We start from the raw sequence: 19,549 nt of genomic DNA, 5'->3' as shown, positions 1-19,549 counted from the left end.
AGCCATGCCCCTCCAATCCCCCTGACACAAGCACCCTGCCATGGCCTGCCTTCCTCATTTTAACCCCCTTACACCCACCCCCAAATCCCCCTCCCACTTGCTGACCCCTCAATTCTCCTTGTAGAGATCAACGAATGGTTTCCATCTCTGGGCGAACCTCTCTACTGACCCCCGCAGAGCGAATTTAACCTTCTCCAACCTCAGGAATTTATAATATAATAATCACTTATTGTCACAAGTAGACTTCAATGAAGTTACTGTGAAAAGCCCCTAGTCGCCACATTCCGGTACCTGTTCGGGGAGGCTGGTACAGGAATTGAACCCGCGCTGCTGGCATTGTTCTGCATTGCAAGCCAGCTATTTAGTCCACCACGCTAAACCAGCCCCTGGTCTGCCAGGTCACTCACCCACACACCTGCTTTCAGCAGCTCCGGATCTCGCAACCCAATAAAATCCATCTCCAGGCTATCTGGAGGCAAAGACCAAAAGATCGGCCCATCTGGACTCCGAACCACCCCTACGGCTAGCACCTTGGACTTCATTCCGCGAACCCCTGCCTGAACCCGTTCAGTCTTGGAGATGCCCAAAACATATGGACGTGGTTTTCAGCTATTCCCCCCCCCGCCCCCACCTATTCTCCCCCACAAAGAACCTGCTCATCCTCGCCACCATCATGTGGGCTGTATGCACCACTTTAAACTGGATGCGCTTAACCTCGCAGACGACAAGGACTCATTCACCAAGACCTCCATCCACGTCCTGGTTTCCATCCCTTCCCAGTTCTTCTTCTCATTTGTGCTTAATATCCCCCACTGGAGCACCTACCTTCTCCATCAATTCCTTATAAATATCTGACCTGACCCTATTTCGTCCTCCGCTAACAGCTTGTCTTGCAACACCTGAGGCGGCAGCCCAGGAAAGGATGGCACCTCGCTCCTCATAATTCCGAACCTGCAGGTACCTAAAACCATTCCCCTTGGGAAGCTCATACAATTCCTCCAACTAGTCCAGCCCCCCAAAGTTGCCCCCTATAAATAAGTCCCTGAAGTGCTGAATCCCCACCTGCCGCCAACCTCCCACCCCCACCAGCAGGAACCGTTGATTGTCGCAGATCGGCGCCCACAGCGACATATATCCTCCAACCCAAAACTGCCCCCACACCTTTAAAGCCAACACCTCCACTGGGCTCAGAGTACCTGGCTGGCGAGAACAGCAAAGGCGCCAACACCAAAACCCTCAAACTCGTTCCCCTACACGACGCCATCTCTACCCGCCCCCAAATAACGCTGCTTGCTTCCTCAACTGATGGGCAAGAATCCTACTCGCCTTCTCACCGCACTCATACACTGCCCCTCTGGCCTTCCACAACTGCCCCACCGCCTTCCCTGTAGACACTAACCCAGACTCTTTCTGGAGCCTGTCCCTCTCCTTCAGCAACCCCTTCTCCGGTGGCAACGAATACCTCCTGTCCACCCTCAATCTCATCTATCAGTCTTGCCTTCTCCTCCTGCTCCACTCTCCATGTGCATCCAAATCAAAATAAACTCCCCTATAACTACAGCCTTGAGTGCCTCCCAGAGTGTGGTGACTGTGACCTTCCCCATGTCGTTCAACTCCACATTGCCCCGATTGGCAACCAGCACACACTCTCACACCCCCTCATCACCAACAGCCCCACATCTAACCTCCACTGCGGCCATTGGGCCTCCCCCTGAACCACCGGCAAATTCACAGAATATGGCACGTGGTCAAAAACCACAATCGCCGCATACTCCTAATCGGCCGATTCCGCCAGCAGCGCCTTGCACATCACGAAAAAATCAATCCGAGTGTACACCTGGTGCATATGGGAGAAATATGAATACTCCTTCGGCCTCCCAAACCTCCATGGGTCCACCCCCACCCCCCCTGCCCCACCATGAGTTCCATGAACCCCCTCCGCTCCCTAGCCACTGCCACCACCCTCAATGACTTAAGAACTCGAGTGGTTCGAATTTTCCGTTCAGAAACTTCACCAGTTGCTCCATCGACCACTGTGCAGACAGCGCTGCCTCCTTGCCCTCTGCTATCTTCACCTGTGGCGCACACAAACTTTCCTGCTCAAGCTGCTCTCTCTCTCGTGGCACTCCTCATCCTCTGATCCATACACTAACCTCACCAGAGGAATATTACCTTCACTGGCCACTCAGAGCTTTTGCCCTCAAAATAAAAACCCATACGGGTGGGGAAGGACCAACAAAATCCATCATGAATGGGAACCATCAAACGTGAGACAACTCACACCATGTCTGCCACCGGAGGTTGGTCGCCACCAGAAGTCCCAGTTTAATTATATTACTGTTAAATAATAAATTTACAAACCTGGTGACTGCAGTTTATGGGCTCAGCCAAGATCCTTGAGTATTTTAAAATACTTTTAATTTCACTTGTATTGCGTCTCTGGATCAAGGGGGACTGGAATTGATCACGTACTCGCCCACTGGTCGTGATGGGCTTTTTTTCTTTTAAGACGTGTCTTTGGTCAATTGATAAGTGGGAAAAGGAGGAACCATCCCTATCCCCCCCCCCCCCCCCCCCCCCCTGTCCATAACCACTCCACCAAGCCCTGTGTTCTCAACTCTCAAATAGCCATAAGGTCCAGGAAGGATAATGAAAATGCTTCACTTTACCCAGAGTCTTATTTTAACCCTATTTGTGTGTATTCATTTGTTATATAACAAACAACACCTTTTACTCGCTCTTCACTGAAACCCAGACTTTCCCAAATCCATAAGACACAGGAGCAGAATTAGGCCACTCGGCCCATCGAGTCTGCTCCGCCATTCAATCATGGCGGATATTTTCTCATCCCCATTCTCCTGCCTTCTCCCCATAATCCCTGATCCGCTTATTAATCAAGAACCTATCTATCTTTGTCTTATAGACACTTATTTGGCCTCCAGACTTCTGCGGCAAGAGTTCCACAGATTCACCACCCTCTGGATGAAGAAATTCCTCCTCATCTCTGTTTTAAAGGATTGTCCCTTCAGTCTGAGATGGTGTCCTCTGGTTCTAGTTTTTCTGACAAGTGGAAACATCCTCTCCACGTCCACTCTATCCAGGCCTCGCAGTATCCTGTAAGTTTCAATAAGATCCCCCTTCATCCTTCTAAACTCCAATGAGTACAGACCCAGATTCCTCAACCGTTCCTCGTACAACAAGTTCTTCATTCCAGGGATCATTCTTGCAAACCTCCTCTAGACCCTTTCCAAGGCCAGCACATCCTTCCTTCGATACTGGGCCCAAAACTGTTCACAATACTTCAAATCGGGTCTGACCAGAGTCTTATACTGCCTCAGAAGTACATCCCTGGTCTTGTATTCTAGATCCCTGGCACTCTGGTGAAGCTGCTCTGTGCTAATACTCATCATAATAATGATAATCTTTATTGTCACAAGTAGGCTTACATTAATACTGCAATGAAATTACTGTGGAAATACCGTAGTCGCCACACTCCGTGGAAATACCGTAGTCACCACACTCCGACACCTGTTTGGGTATACAGAGAGAATTTGGAATAACAAACATGTCTTTCAGGACTTGTGGGAGGAAACCAGAGGACACGGAATAAACCCTTGTAGACATGGGGAGAACATGCAGACTCTGCACAGACAGTGACCCAAGCAGGAATCGAACCCAGGACCTGTGAAACAACTGCGCTAACCACTGCTATTAACTCACTCACTGCTTTACTCTGAAATGTTTAATTTCTTGGTGGCTCTTAATTTGAACCCAAGCCCCGGCCCCGGGGTGGGGGAGAAAAGAAATATTCATTAATCAATCGCTTTTCTACTTTCTATGACTTCGCACTGATATTTTTCAAACTCTTGATTTGAACACACTGCTCCCAATTAACTCACAATGCTTTGCTTGTAAATGAGATAAAGGCAGATAAACAGTTCCCACAAGAGGAGTTCCATATTGCTTGTTTGCACGGGGGACCTGCCGGGGAGATGAAGTTATGTCATCATAACAGCTTCCCGAAGATTGCCTCAGTCTATTTGCTGCTGAATCACTTTTGTTACTTCCATACTCCTGTATTCCATTTGCCCCTCTCTTTAAAATTCTACTGATCCAAAACACTGCTACCCATATTCTATACCTCACCAAGTCCTGCGCACCCATCACCCTCGTGTTTGCTGACCTAAATTGGTTACTAGTTCAAAATTTAAAAATATCATCTTCCTGTTCCTGGCCTTGCTTTTCCCTTTCCGGTAACCTCCGAGCACCTTGAAAAATCTCCATTTTTCCAACTATGACATCTTTTATATACCCCCCACTCTCTACCCACCCATGATTAGCAGCTATGCCTTCAGCCTCCTGGGCCCCTAGGTTCTGAAATTCCCTCCCTATACCTTTACACCTCTCACTTTCTTTAAAATCTTACGTAAAACATAAATGAGCCATCCTTTAGTCACCACTCCTAATATCATCTTTGGTTGGTTATCCTCCTGTGAAGGGCCTTGGGACATTATCACATGTTAAAGGTGCTATAAAAGTGCAAGTATTTGTAACGGTAACTTTATATGTGAGCTATATTATCTTATGAAGATGAAAATCAGGAAAGACACAGTTATACATCTAGCAGTCTAAATTTTTTAATCATTAAACAATATGAAGATAGTCTTAATTTACTTGTTCTGAATCCAGCAGAACATAGAAATAAGAGTCAAAATTCAAATATTTCATGTCTTAAACAAATTACAGAAAGAATACAAAGTAAGTTAGGAGCAGGAGTCAGCCCCCTTCAGGCCTGCTCTGCCATTCAATAAGATCATGGCTGATCTTCTTGTGGTCTCAATTCCACTTTGCCATCTGTCCGAACTCTCACTTCAGGCTAGTGTGTTGTCTCAATGCAAACCTTTCAAGCGTTCTCGTGTAAGTTGGAGCATGAGATGAAAAAATAAATATGAAGAGATGTAAGTGTAATATACAGGAGAACATGAGTGTTTGAAGATAGAGGTGATAGTTGGGATTTTTCAATTTAACATTTCCCAGTGCAGATGGTTATTTTTTGACCAAGCAAGAATTAATTTCACAAAATCTAGATGCACTTTTGGGTTATGAACAGTGCAATGTACCACTAGTCTTCAATTAAAGGTGAAAAGCCAATTGGTATGTGTTTAGTGTATTTATGAAAAATATGCATGTGAAAAATTCTGTTAGCAACTATTTTTTTAAACTGAAAGCTGCTCCTTTTCATGCATTTTTCAATCTGTGTTCATAATATCTTCAACTATGTCCAGTACGGCAGCAGTACTTGGAAAGGGAAGTATAAGTAATTTCACCTTAACTGGAGATGAACTGCTTGCCTAACAGTTGTTTTTGCTTCAAATAGGCTTAACAATGTCTTTGTAATTGACAGTAACGATAATGGAAACTGCTATGTGCTATTTCCTCCTTCAAACAAGGGCAGTTTATGTGGTGAAGGTGATCAATAAATTGGGGGTGGGAGAAATTGTCAGTGTATTAAAACTGTGACTCTAGCTTGTTTGTAGGTGGATTATGTATTTACATGTTTACAACAAAAGCAAGTTTCTAAATTATGCTACAGATCACCAATATAATAATTAAGTTTCCCTGAGACTGCGTAAACTGTGACCCTGCTTGCAGTGATTCTGTACCACAGCAAGTAACAAACTGGTGAAAATACTTGGCAGGTGTTTGCATCTGTAGAGGTGGAATGGAGTTAATATTCCAAGTCGAATATGACTCTTTGAACGCCAGTTCTTAAGTCGTATTTGACTCGAAACATGAGCTCTTTCTCGGCAGATGCTGCTAGACCTGTTGAGTATTTCCAGCACATTGTTTTTATTACTTCAGATTTCCAGCATTCTGCTTTTATCTCACATTATCGGTAGATGTGGATATCGGCATACCATTCTAGAGAGAAACTTTTGTTCCTGTCATTGCAGCTCTTGTGGTTCTCTTGTAATAACTTAAACCTGTCTTAAGGTGTAGAAGGCAATGAATAACTTCCATTTTGTGTGTGAGACTTCACTTTGAGAAGAGCAGCTTGAATTCGAAAATGCGTCCTTGACTCCATAGAATAATTCTTGTAGTTTTGTCTGAAAGACAATAATAATCTTTTCGTGTCACAAGTAGGCTTACGTTAACACTGCAATGAAGTTACTGTGAAAATCCCCTAGTCACCACCTCTGGCGCCTGTTTGGGTACACAGGGAGAATTGATCTAACAAGCATGTCTTTCGGGACTTGTGGGAGGAAACCCACGCAGACTCAGCACAGGCAGTGACCTAGGCATTGTAAAGCAACAGTGCTAACCATTGCTACCAAGCCGCCCTCAAGTAACTAACCCAGTGTGACTTCTCGAAGAGACAACTTGTGCAATGTAGATGCAGTCACCCAAAGGGTTACAGTTTAAAGATATATAATGATGGACATGCACAAAATGACTTGAAACATTTTGAATCAAAAGCATTTATTTACATCGCCTCTCTACATATATCCATTTTGGTGGTTTATCATCTGTTGCTCTATATTATATTTAGAACTGTGACATAAAGGCAGCTGGAAAACAAGTTATTGTTGAGCATCCCCTCCCCCACCTCTGCTGACAGCTTAATTGGCCCCAAAGAAGTCGATAAACGGCTGCCTCTCCGGGCAAAACCCTAGCATCAATCCCCTGATCGTCTCAAGCCTGAGAACCCTGGCCATGTCGCTAACGCACACCCCCGACTTTGGGGGCTCCGAGTCTCTCCACGCCAATAAGATCCGTCTCCAGGCTACCAGGGGAGGCAAAGGACAAAACATCAGCCTCTCTCACCCCCTGGACTGCCGGGTCTTCAGAAACACCCAAAATCGCCACCTCTGGACTTGGTACCTTCAATACCATTGACGTGACAAATGCAAATCCCTGATAAAATCCCCTAAGCCTCGGACATGCCCAAACATGTGGACATGATTTGCGGGCCCTCCTACACTCCGCCCGCAACCTATCCTCCACCCTGTCAAACAACCTGTTCATTTGGGCCTCAGTCACATGCATCCTGTTGACTACCTTAAATTGTTTCAAGCTAAGCTTGGCACACGGCGAGGACAAATTGACTACTTGAAGCATTCTCCCATAATTCCCTACCCAGGGTGTTAGAACAGCGGGGGGGAGAACGGCCTCAGTGAGAAACAGCGTGGGCCTAAAAAGCCCACCAAAACCCAGCCCAAGGCGAAAGGCTTGAGGATTTATGGCTGGAAAAAAAAACAAATCGAAGGGACGGCAAGATGCAAGGAGCAGGAGTGGCGGGCGCGCAGGCAGGCGGCCCCATGAGAAGGGACAGGTTCAGGTGAACCTGGGAGGGGAAAAGCTGGTGGACCAAACAGCTGAGCAGGAATAGGACGCGACAACCAACATCCCTCCCCCACCCCTGAGGAAGAGTTGAGAAGCGTGCTAAAAAGGGAGCGAAATGCTATAAAGGAGGCGATCAGGACGCAGCTCTACACAATGATGAAGGAGGTGCTGTCGGAGATGACACGATGCAGCGTACAATCAAACGCCTGGGAAGGAAGGTAGAGGCACAGGAGAAAACTATCCTGGAGTTGGAGAAAGCCGCCTCTGACCAGAGCGGCAGAATGGTCGCTCTGGAAACCGAGGTAAGACGGTTGGTAACGTCCCAGGGGAGTCTAAGAGGGAGTGTGGAGGACCAGGAAAACGGGTCCAGATGGCAGAACGTCAGAATAGTGGGTCTGCCAGAGGGAAGAGGGCACATCACCCAAATGCTGGGCCAGCTAATGGGAAGGGAAGGATTTCTAAACCACCCAGAAATAGACAGGACGCACAGGTTGCTTCGACGCAAGCCCAAAACCGGGGAGCATCCCAGAGCGATTATCGCGAAGCTGCACCGGTTCCAGGACCGGGAAAAAATCCTAAGGTGGGCTCGGCGGACAAAATCGTGCACATGGGAAGTGAAGAATATAAGGGTGTACCAGGACATTGGTGGGACAGACCAGGCCAAAAGAAGGGCCGAGTTCAACAGAGCAAAATCAGCACTCTATAAAAGTAGGGTGCGATTTGGGATGTTATTCCCGGCCAGACTCTGGGTAACGTTCAAGGGAAAAGAACTATTTAACACCCCAGCGGAGGCTGATGAGTTAATAAAATCGAACAAATTGGGAGAGGGACAGTCACAACAGCAATGAAAGCCACGGAGGCAGAAAAGAAAGGAAGAATCGAAAGAAAGAGCGGAGGACAGACTCCAAACAGAGAAAATAAGATCATGAACTGTACACATTTGTTTAGTGTTTTGCACGGGACTGCTGCCTCGATTCCGGGCTCGTTTCTTCTCAATGTGATGGGGGGGACGGAGCGAGGGTGAGAAAAGCGGACAGGAGGGCAAGACTAGGGCTGGTAGGAGGAAGGTAAAGCAGGGCCAGAGCTTGGCAAGTACTGGGGGGGGGGCCACAGTGCTAGCGAGGAGAGCCAACACAGGAGGGAAGGAAGAAACAAGGGCCGCGGTGCACCTCAAGCGAGGGAGTGCCTGGCACAAAGGGCATTGGGGGGGGGGGGGGGGGGGGGAAGAGCGCAGAACAAAAGAGAAGCAAAGAGAATGTTGAAGTAGAGAAACAGAAGAGACACAGGCCTCAGCAGGCATGGAGCAGGGCGAGGAACCAAGATGGCATCGCAAACTCGGGAGGGCATCAGGGCGAAGTGAGACCCTGGAGGGCAGGGACACACCCAAGTGGCGTACACACAGCTGGCGGCCATGTTGGGCGTCCCCTGGATAAAGGGAAACCCCGGACCACTGGGGCCCAACCTCATGGGGAGATCAGCGACAGCGGCCATTTTGGACGGCCCTCTAACAAAGGGAATGTCCGGAGTGCAGGGGCGTGCCCACCAGGTAAGTATGAGTGATCCCATAGGACCAGGGGGTCAGAAACCCCCCACCAGGATTGTTACCTGGAATGTAAGGGGACTCAACGACCCAGTGAAAAGATCCAGAGTCTTCGCCCACCTAAGAAGCCTGAAAGCAGACATAATCTACCTAGATGCACCTGAGGGAAAAGGACCGACTGCTGGTTAGGAAGGACTGGGTGGGACAGATGTACCACTCATTTTACGGGATGAGTACAAGGGGAGTAGCAATACTAATTAACAGGAAGACTGGGTTTATAGAAACCAAGACGGTTACGGAGCAAGGGGGACGGTACGTCATAGAACATAGAATGATACAGTGCAGTACAGGCCCTTCGGCCCATGATGTTGCAATGACATGGGAAGTCAGAAACAACTGGAACTTGGTGCAGGAGCCAAGGTTGGGCAGGTCCCGGCCGCGTTCGCTGGTCCCATCAGTGGGGGGCGAAGGCATTGGCTGGGCTAATGGTGGAAATGGGAGGGGTGGACCCTTGCAGGTTTCTGCACTCAAGGGAACGGGAGTACTCTCGTTTCTCAGCAGTCCATAAGGTATACTCGCGTATTAACTTTTTCATGGTGGGGAAGGCTTTGCTAGCTGGGGTTAAGGGGTCGGAATATTCGGCAATTGCAGTTTCAGATCATGGTCCACATTGGGTGGATATGGTACTGGAGAAGGGGGTAGCGCAGAGGCCAGGGTGGAAATTAGATGTGGGACTTTTGGGGGAACCAAGGGTTCTGTGACAAAATTGAAAAGGTAATTGAGGAATATGTAGGTTTCAACTGTACGGGTGAGGTGTCGAAGGCAGTTGTCTGGGAGGCTCTAAAGGCAGTGGTGAGGGGTGAGGTGATTTTGTTTGAGGCCCGGGTGGACAAAGAGGAACGGTTGGAGCGGCAGAGGGTAATAGATGAGATGTTGGAGGTAGATAGGAGTTATGCAGAAGATGGGGACCCAACAAATTTGGAAAAGAGGAAGGAACTACAGGCGAGCTTCGACCGACTATCTACCAGGAAGGTGGTGCGCCAACTGAGGCGAGGGGTGCAGTTTACGAGCATGGAGAAAAGGCATGTTAGCAGGTCAGCTCCAGAGGGAGGCAGCGGTAAGGGAAATTGTTCAGGTGAGGGACAGGGCAGGGAAGTTGGTGGTGGCTCCGGATCTGATTAACAAGGTCTTTGAGGAATTTTATGAGGGGTTGTACAGGTCAGAGCCACCTGGGGGAGACCGGGAGATGCAGGAATTTCTAGATGGGTTGGAGTACCCGAGGTTATGGGAGGGGGACAGGGCTACTTTGGAAGGAGCGATAGTGGAGCAGGTGATAAAAGATGCGATTGGGACGATGCAGTCGGGGAAGGTGGCAGGGCTGGATGGGTTTCCAGTGGAATAATATAAAAAATTCAAAGATAAGCTGGCACCCCTGATGGTGGGGATGTTTGAAGAGGCGATAGGGAAGGGGATGTTACCACAAACGTTGGGGCAGGCATTGATTTCCCTGTTGCTAAAAAAAGATAAGGACCCGACGGAGTGTGGGTCGTATAGGCCCATATCACTCTTGAATGTGGACGCAAAAGTATTGTCGAAGGTACTGGCGGGTATGATGGAGGAGTGCCTCCCGAATGTGATAGGTGAAGATCACACGGGGTTCGTGAGAGGGAGGCAGCTCTTTTCAAAAGTTAGAAGGGTATTGAACGTGGTTGTGGCACCGGGGGAGGGGAAGGAAACAGGTGGTTGTGGCATTGGATGCTGAGAAGGCATTTGACCGGGTAGAATAGGGGTACTTGATGGCAGTTCTGGAGCGGTTTGGGATTGGACCAAGATTTGTGAACTGGGTAAAGCTACTATTATAAGGAGCCGTGGGACGAGGCAGGGATGTCCTTTGTCCCCCCCCTGCTGTTTGCACTCGCGATTGAGCCATTGGCCATCGCATTGAGATGTTCGGGGGTTTGGAAACAAATAGTGCGGGGGGGGCGGGGGGGGGGGGGGGGGGGAGGGGGGGGGGAGAGAGGCGGTGGGGATAGAGCATAGGGTGTCCTTTTATGCCAATGACTTGCTGTTATACGTGTCGGTACCGAGTGTGTTGATAGGGGGAATATTGGAGCTGCTTCGAGTGTTTGGATCTTTCTCTGGGTACAAACTAAATCCAGACAAGAGTGAGTATTTTGTGGTATCTTGGCCGGGGGTGGGGGGGCGGGGGGGGGCTGCCATTCCGTAGGGCAGGGACTCACTTTAGGTACCTGGGGGTGCAGGTTGCCCGGGAGTGGGGGGGGGGGGGGGGGGGCTCCACAGGTACAACATTTCTAGTTTGGTGGGGAGAGTGAAAGCTGATCTGGCGCGGTGGGATGGCCTCTCTCTCTCACTGGCGGGTCGGGTACAGGCGGTTAAAATGAACGTGTTGCCGCAATTTCTGTTTATTTTCCAATGCCTGCCAATTTTCCTGCCAAAGGCTTGTTTAGAAAGATAGAGGGAATGATTACTTCATTTGGGGAGTGAAGTGGGCAGAGTTAGAAAGGTGCTGCTACAGAGGGCAGTAAAGCAGAGCTGCTGATTGGCTGTTGCGGGGGAAATGTGCATATGTCTGTGTGCTCACCCTAACTTGAAGGTGGTTTGTGGAGGAGCTGTTGTCAAGTGACACTTAAACCCGAAACACTTCTTCAGTGTTGTTTCCCTCCCTACCCCCTCCTTTAACCAAACAAAAAAAACAACCGCTGTAAAGATCAAGAGGAAGGCTCGAGGGCAGGTAGAAGTCGAAAGAAGTTGAACCGTGATGTCACAGCCTGCAGGTAAGGGACTGGCTGGTGACTGGCAAGTAGGTTGCTGAGTGAGTGCTTGCTGAGAAGGGGAGTGAATAACAGGTAAGCTCTTTCTTTCAAAGAACAAAGAACAAAGAAATGTACAGCACAGGAACAGGCCCTTCGGCCCTCCAAGCCCGTGCCGACCATACTGCCCGACTAAACTACAATCTTCTACACTTCCTGGGTCCGTATCCTTCTATTCCCATCCTATTCATATATTTGTCAAGATGCCCCTTAAATGTCCCTATCATCCCTGCTTCCACTACCTCCTCCGGTAGTGAGTTCCAGGCACCCACTACCCTCTGCGTAAAAAACTTGCCTCGTACATCTACTCTAAACTTTGCCCCTCTCACCTTAAACCTATGCCCCCTAGTAATTGACCCCTCTACCCTGGGGAAAAGCCTCTGACTATCCACTCTGTCTATGCCCCTCATAATTTTGTATACCTCTATCAGGTCGCCCCTCAACCTCCTTCGTTCCAGTGAGAACAAACCGAGTTTATTCAATCGCTCCTCATAGCTTATGCCCTCCATACCAGGCAACATTCTGGTAAATCTCTTCTGCACCCTCTCTAAAGCCTCCACATCCTTCTGGTAGTGTGGCGACCAGAATTGAACACTATACTCCAAGTGTGGCCTAACTAAGGTTCTATACAGCTGCAACATGACTTGCCAATTCTTATACTCAATGCCCCGGCCAATGAAGGCAAGCATGCCGTATGCCTTCTTGACTACCTTCTCCACCTGTGTAGCCCCTTTCAGTGATCTGTGGACCTGTACTCCTAGATCTCTTTGACTTTCAATACTCTTGAGGGTTCTACCATTCACTGTATATTCCCTACCTGCATTAGCCCTTCCAAAATGCATTACCTCACATTTGTCCAGGTTAAACTCCATCTGCCATCTCTCCGCCCAAGTCTCCAGACAATCTAAATCCTGCTGTATCCTCAGACAGTCCTCATCGCTATCCGCAATTCCACCAACCTTTGTGTCGTCTGCAAACTTACTAATCAGACCAGTTACATTTTCCTCCAAATCATTTATATATACTACAAAGAGCAAAGGTCCCAGCACTGATCCCTGTGGAACACCACTGGTCACAGCCCTCCAATTAGAAAAGCATCCCTCCATTGCTACCCTCTGCCTTCTATGGCCTAGCCAGTTCTGTATCCACCTTGCCAGTTCACCCCTGATCCCGTGTGACTTCACCTTTTGTACTAGTCTACCATGAGGGACCTTGTCAAAGGCCTTACTGAAGTCCATATAGACAACATCTACTGCCCTACCTGCATCAATCATCTTAGTGACCTCCTCGAAAAACTCTATCAAGTTAGTGAGACACGACCTCCCCTTCACAAAACCGTGCTGCCTCTCACTAATACGTCCATTTGCCTCCAAATGGGAGTAGATCCTGTCTCGAAGAATTCTCTCCAGTAATTTCCCTACCACTGAAGTAAGGCTCACCGGCCTGTAGTTCCCGGGATTATCCCTGCCACCCTTCTTAAACAGAGGAACAACATTGGCTATTCTCCAGTCCTCCGGGACATCCCCTGAAGACAGCGAGGATCCAAAGATTTCTGTTAAGGCCTCAGCAATTTCCTCTCCAGCCTCCTTCAGTATTCTGGGGTAGATCCCATCCGGCCCTGGGGACTTATCTACCTTAATATTTTTTAAGACACCCAACACCTCGTCTTTTTGGATCACAATGTGACCCAGGCCATCTACACCCCCTTCTCCAGACTCAACACCTACCAATTCCTTCTCTTTGGTGAATACTGATGCAAAGTATTCATTTAGTACCTCGCCCATTTCCTCTGGCTCCACACATAGATTCCCTTGCCTATCCTTCAGTGGGCCAACCCTTTCCCTGGCTACCCTCTTGCTTTTTATGTAAGTGTAAAAAGCCTTGGGATTTTCCTTAACCCTATTTGCCAATGACTTTTCATGACCCCTTCTAGCCCTCCTGACTCCTTGCTTAAGTTCCTTCCTACTTTCCTTATATGCCACACAGGCTTCGTCTGTTCCCAGCCTTTTAGCCCTGACAAATGCCTCCTTTTTCTTTTTGACGAGGCCTACAATATCACTCGTCATCCAAGGTTCCCGAAAATTGCCGTATTTATCTTTCTTCCTCACAGGAACATGCCTGTCCTGTATTCCTTTCAACTGACACTTGAAAGCCTCCCACATGTCAGATGTTGATTTGCCCTCAAACATCCGCCCCCAATCTATGTTCTTCAGTTCCCGCCTAATATTGTTATAATTAGCCTTCCCCCAATTTAGCACATTCATCCTCGGACCACTCTTATCCTTGTCCACCAGTACTTTAAAACTTACTGAATTGTGGTCACTGTTACCGAAATGCTCCCCTACTGAAACATCTACCACCTGGCCGGGCTCATTCCCCAATACCAGGTCCAGTACCGCCCCTTCCCTAGTTGGACTGTTTACATATTGTTTTAAGAAGCCCTCCTGGATGCTCCTTACAAACTCTGCCCCGTCTAAGCCCCTGGCACTAAGTGAGTCCCAGTCAATATTGGGGAAGTTGAAGTCTCCCATCACCACAACCCTGTTGTTTTTACTCTTTTCCAAAATCTGTCTACCTATCTGCTCCTCTATCTCCCGCTGGCTGTTGGGAGGCCTGTAGTATACCCCCAACATTGTGACTGCACCCTTCTTATTCCTGATCTCTACCCATATAGCCTCACTGCCCTCTGAGGTGTCCTCTCGCTGTATAGCTGTGATACTCTCCTGAACAAGTAGCGCAACTCCGCCTCCCCTTTTACATCCCCCTCTATCCCGCCTGAAACATCTAAATCCTGGAACGTTTAGCTGCCAATCCTGCCCTTCCCTCAACCAGGTCTCTGTAATGGCAACAACATCATAGTTCCAAGTAGTAATCCAAGCTCTAAGTTCATCTGCCTTACCCGTAATGCTCCTTGCATTAAAACATATGCACTTCAGGCCACCAGACCCGCTGTGTTCAGCAACTTCTCCCCGTCTGCTCTGCCTCAGAGCCACACTGTCCCTATTCCCTAGTTCTCCCTCAATGCTCTCACCTTCTGACCTATTGCTCCCGTGCCCACCCCCCTGCCATACTAGTTTAAACCCTCCCGTGTGACACTAGCAAACCTCGCGGCCAGGATATTTATGCCTCTCCGGTTTAGGTGCAACCCGTCCATCTTATACAGGTCACACCTGCCCCGGAAGAGCTCCCAGTGGTCCAGTTAACTGAAACCCTCCCTCCTACACCAGCTGTTTAGCCACGTGTTTGTCTGCTCTATCTTCCTATTTCTAGCCTCACTGGCACGTGGCACAGGGAGTAATCCCGAGGTTACAACCCTCGAGGTCCTGTCTTTTAACTTTCTGCCTAGCTCCCTGAACTCCTGCTGCAGGACCTCATGCCCCTTCCTGCCTATGTCGTTAGTACCAATATGTACAACGACCTCTGCCTGTTTGCCCTCCCCCTTCAGGATTCCCTCTACCCGTTCGGAGACATCCTGGACCCTGGCACCAGGGAGGCAACATACCATCCTGGAGTCTCTTTCACGTCCACAGAAGCGCCTATCTGTGCCCCTGACTATAGAGTCCCCTATTACTATTACTACTTTCTTTTTCTTTTTTTATCCAGAGGGGATGGCAGGGAAGGTAGTGCAATGTTCATCCTGCAGAATGTTTGAGGTGTGGGACCCCGTCAGTGTCCCTGCTGATTTCATCTGTGGGAAGTGCACCCATCTCCAGCTCCTCAGAAACCGCATTAGGGAACTGGAGCTGGATGAACTTCGGATCATTCGGGAGGCAGAGGTGGTCATAGATAGAAGCTTCAGGGATGTAGTTACTCCGAAGAATAAAGATAGATGGGTGACGGTGAGAGGGGCTGGAAGGAAGCAGTCAGTACAGGGATCCCCTGTGGTCGTTCCCCTTAGTAACAAGTATACCGCTTTGGATACTGTTGGGGGGGGGGGGGGGGGGGGGGGGGGAGAGGAGAGACGACGACTTACCAGGGGTAAGCCATGGGGTACAGGTCTCTGGCACAGAGTCGGTCCCTGTTGCTCAGAAGGGAAGGGGGGAGAGGAGTAGAGCATTAGTCATTGGAGACTCCATAGTTAGGGGGATAGATAGGAGATTCTGTGGGAACGAGAGAGACTCGCGGTTGGCGTGTTGCCTCCCAGGTGCCAGGGTGCGTGATGTCTCGGATCATGTTTTCGGGATCCTTAAGGGGGAGGGGGAGCAGCCCCAAGTCGTGGTCCACATAGGTACCAATGACATAGGTAGGAAAAGGGATAGGATGTAAGGCAGGAATTCAGGGAGCTAGGGTGGAAACTAAGATCCAGGACAAACGGAGTTATTATCTCTGGGTTGTTACCCGTGCCACGTAATAGCGAGACGAGGAATAGGGAGAGAGAGGAGTTGAACACCTGGCTACAGGGATGGTGCAGGAGGGAGGGTTTCAGATTTCTGGATAATTGGGGCTCATTCTGGGGTCGATGGGACCTCTACAAACGGGATGGTCTACACCTGGACCAGAGGGGTACCAATATCCTGGAGGGGAAATTTGCTAATGCTCTTCGGGAGGATTTAAACTAGTTCAGCAGGGGCTTGGGAACCTCAATTGTAGCTCCAGTATACAGGAGGTTGAGAGTACTGAGGTCATGAGTAAGGTTTCAAAGTTGCAGGTGTGTACCGGCCGGCAGGAAGGTGGTTTAAAGTGTGTCTTCTTCAATGCCAAGAGCATCCAGAATAAGGTGGGTGAACTTGCGGCACGGGTTGGTACCTGGGACTTCGATGTTGTGGCCATTTCGGAGACATGGATAGAGCAGGGACAGGAATGGTTATTGCAGGTGCCGGGGTTTAGATATTTCAGTAAGCTCAGGGAAGGTGGTAAAAGAGGGGGAGGGGTGGCATTGTTAGGCAAGGCCAGTATTATGGTGGCAGAAAGGACGTTCGATGAGGACTCGTCTACTGAGGTAGTATGGGCTGAAGTTAGAAACAGAAAAGGAGAGGTCACCCTGTTAGGGGTTTTCTATAGGCCACCGAAAAGTTCCAGAGTTGTAGAGGAAAGGATTGCAAAGATGATTCTGGATAGGAGCGAAAGCAACAGGGTAGTTGTTATGGGGGACTTGTAGCTTTCCAAATATAGTTTGAGTACTTTAGATGGATCTGTTTTTGTCCAATGTGTGCAGGAGGGTTTCCTGACACAGTATGTAGATAGGCCAATGAGAGGAGAGGTCATATTGGATTTGGTACTGGGTAATGAACCAGGACAGGTGTTAGATTTGGAGGTAGGTGAGCACTTTGGTGATAGTGACCACAATTGCATTACGTTTACTTTAGTGATGGAAAGGGATAGGTATATACTGTAGGCAAGAGTTATATCTTGCCTCCCGAAAGGCAATTATGATGTGATGAGGCAAGACTTGGGATGCATCGGATGGAGAGGAAAACTCCAGGGGATGGGCACAATGGAAATGTGGAGCTTGTTCAAGGAACAGATACTGCGTGTCCTTGATAGGTATGTACCTGTCAGGCAGGGAGGAAGTGGTCGAGCAAGGGAACCGTGGTTTACTAAAGCAGTCAAAACACTTGTCAAGAGGAAGAAGGAGGCTTGTGTAAAGATGAGACATGAAGGTTCAGTTAGGGCGCTCGAGAGTTACAAGTTAGCTAGGAAGGACCTAAAGAGAGAGCTAAGAAGAGCCAGGAGGGGCATGAGAAGTCTTTGGCAGGTAGGATCAAGGATAACCCTAAAGCTTTCTATAGGTATGTCAGGAATAAACGAATGACTAGGGTAAGAGTAAGGCCAGACAAGGACAGTAGTGGGAAGTTGTGTTTGGAGTCCGAGGAGATAGGAGAGGTGTTAAATGAATATTTTTCGTCATTATTCACACAGGAAAAAGACAATGTTGTCGAGGAGAATACGGAGATTTAGGCTAGTATACTAGTACGGCTTGAGGTTCATAAGGAGGAGGTGGAAAGTGTGAAAATAGATAAGTCTCCTGGGCAGGATGGGATTTATCCTCGGATTCTCTGGGAAGCTAGGGAGGAAATTGCTGAGCCTTTGGCTTTGATCTTTAAGTCATCTTTGTCTACAGGAATAGTGCCAGAAGACTGGAGGATAGCAAATGTTGTCCCCTTGTTCAAGAAGTGGAGTAGAGACAACCCCAGTAACTATAGACCAGTTAGCCTTACTTCTGTTGTGAACAAAATCTTGGAAAGGTTTATAAGAGTAAAGATGTATAATCATCTGGAAAGAAATAATTTGATTAGAGATAGTCAACACGGTTTTGTGAAGGATAGGTCCTGCCTCACAAACCTTGAGTTCTTTGAGAAGGTGACCAAACAGGTGGATGAGGGTAAAGCAGTTGATGTGGTGTATATGGATTTCAGTAAAGCGTTTGATAAGGTTCCCCATGGTAGGCTACTGCAAAAATACGGAGGCATGGGATTCGGGGTGATTTAGCAGTTTGGATCAGAAATTGGCTAGCTGGAAGAAGACAAAGGGTAGTGGTTGATGAGAAATGTTCAGACTGGAGTCCAGTTACTAGTGGTGTACCACAAGGATCTGTTTTGGGGCCACTGCTGTTTGTCATTTTTATAAATGACCTGGAGGGCGTAGAAGGATGGGTGAGTACATTTGCAGATGACACTAAAGTCGGTGGAGTTGTGGACAGTGCGGAAGGATGTTACAAGTTACAGAGGGACATAGATAAGCTGCAGCGCTGGGCTGAGAGGTGGAAAATGGAGTTTAATGCAGAAAAGTGTGAGGTGATTCAATTTGGAAGGAATAACAGGAAGACAGAGTACTGGGCTAATGGCAAGATTCTTGGTAGTGTGGATGAGCAGAGAGATCTCGATGTCCATGTATATAGATCCCTGAAAGTTGCCACCCAGGTTGAGAGGGTTGTTAAGAAGGCGTACAGTGTGTTAGCTTTTATTGGTAGAGGGATTGAGTTTCGGAGCCATGAGGTCATGTTGCAGCTGTACAAAACTCTGGTGCTGCCGCATTTGGAGTATTGCGTGCAATTCTGGTCGCCGCATTATAGGAAGGATGTGGAAGCATTGGAAAGGGTGCAGAGGAGATTTACCAGAATGTTGCCTGGTATGGAAGGAAGATCTTATGAGGAAAGGCTGAGGGACTTGAGGCTGTTTTCGTTAGAGAGAAGAAGGTTAAGAGGTGACTTAATTGAGGCATACAAGATGATCAGAGGGTTGGATAGGGTGGACAGTGAAAGCCTTTTCCCTCAGATGGTGATGTCTAGCACGAGGGGACATAGCTTTAAATTGAGGGGAGATAGATATAAGACAGATGTCAGAGGTAGGTTCTTTACTCCGAGAGTAGTAAGGGCGTGGAATGCCCTGCCTGCAACAGTAGTGCACTCGCCAACACCAAGGGCATTCAAATGGTCATTGGATCGACATATGGACGATAAGGGAATAGTGTAGATGGGCTTTAGAGTGGTTTCACAGGTCGGTGCAACATCGAGGGCCGAAGGGCCTGTACTGTGCTGTAATGTTCTATGTTCTACAGAGGGTAAGGCAGGCAGGGGATTTGGGTCTTCCGAACCCGATGTATAACTACTAGGCGACGAATGTGGAGAATGTGCAGAGCTGGGTCAGAGGGGTTGATTCCCAGTGGGTCAGAATGGAGGAGAGTTTGTGCAGGGGGTCGGGATTGAAAAGACTAGCAACAGCACAGTTCCCGATGGCCCCAGGGAAATACAAGGAGTCCGGTAGTAATAGCTTCATTGAGAATTTGGAGGCAGTTTCGCCAACATTTCGGGTTGGGGACGCGGTCAAGGGAAATGCCGATTCGGGGGAACCACCGATTTGAGCCAGGGAAGTGGGATGGAAATTTTCGGAAATGG

General features: G+C 48.5%; 1 protein-coding gene across 1 annotated transcript in view; it reads right to left on the bottom strand.

Moving 5' to 3' along the window:
- Window positions 1–4,621: 4,621 nt before the first annotated feature.
- ttc39a (tetratricopeptide repeat domain 39A) overlaps window positions 4,622–19,549 on the bottom strand; it is a 176,484-nt gene continuing 161,556 nt past the window's right edge. Inside the window, exon 18 of the mRNA XM_072510906.1 lies at window positions 4,622–6,107. Within this exon, the coding sequence (XP_072367007.1) occupies window positions 5,990–6,107 (118 nt within the window). The 3' untranslated portion in view covers window positions 4,622–5,989. The remainder of the gene's footprint in view (window positions 6,108–19,549) is intronic.

The sequence above is a fragment of the Scyliorhinus torazame genome, chromosome 7 (assembly GCF_047496885.1).
Source record: "Scyliorhinus torazame isolate Kashiwa2021f chromosome 7, sScyTor2.1, whole genome shotgun sequence".
Classification (NCBI taxonomy): Eukaryota; Metazoa; Chordata; class Chondrichthyes; order Carcharhiniformes; family Scyliorhinidae; genus Scyliorhinus; species Scyliorhinus torazame.
Note: the sequence above shows the minus strand (reverse complement) of the source record. Positions and strands in the feature narration are given on the sequence as shown.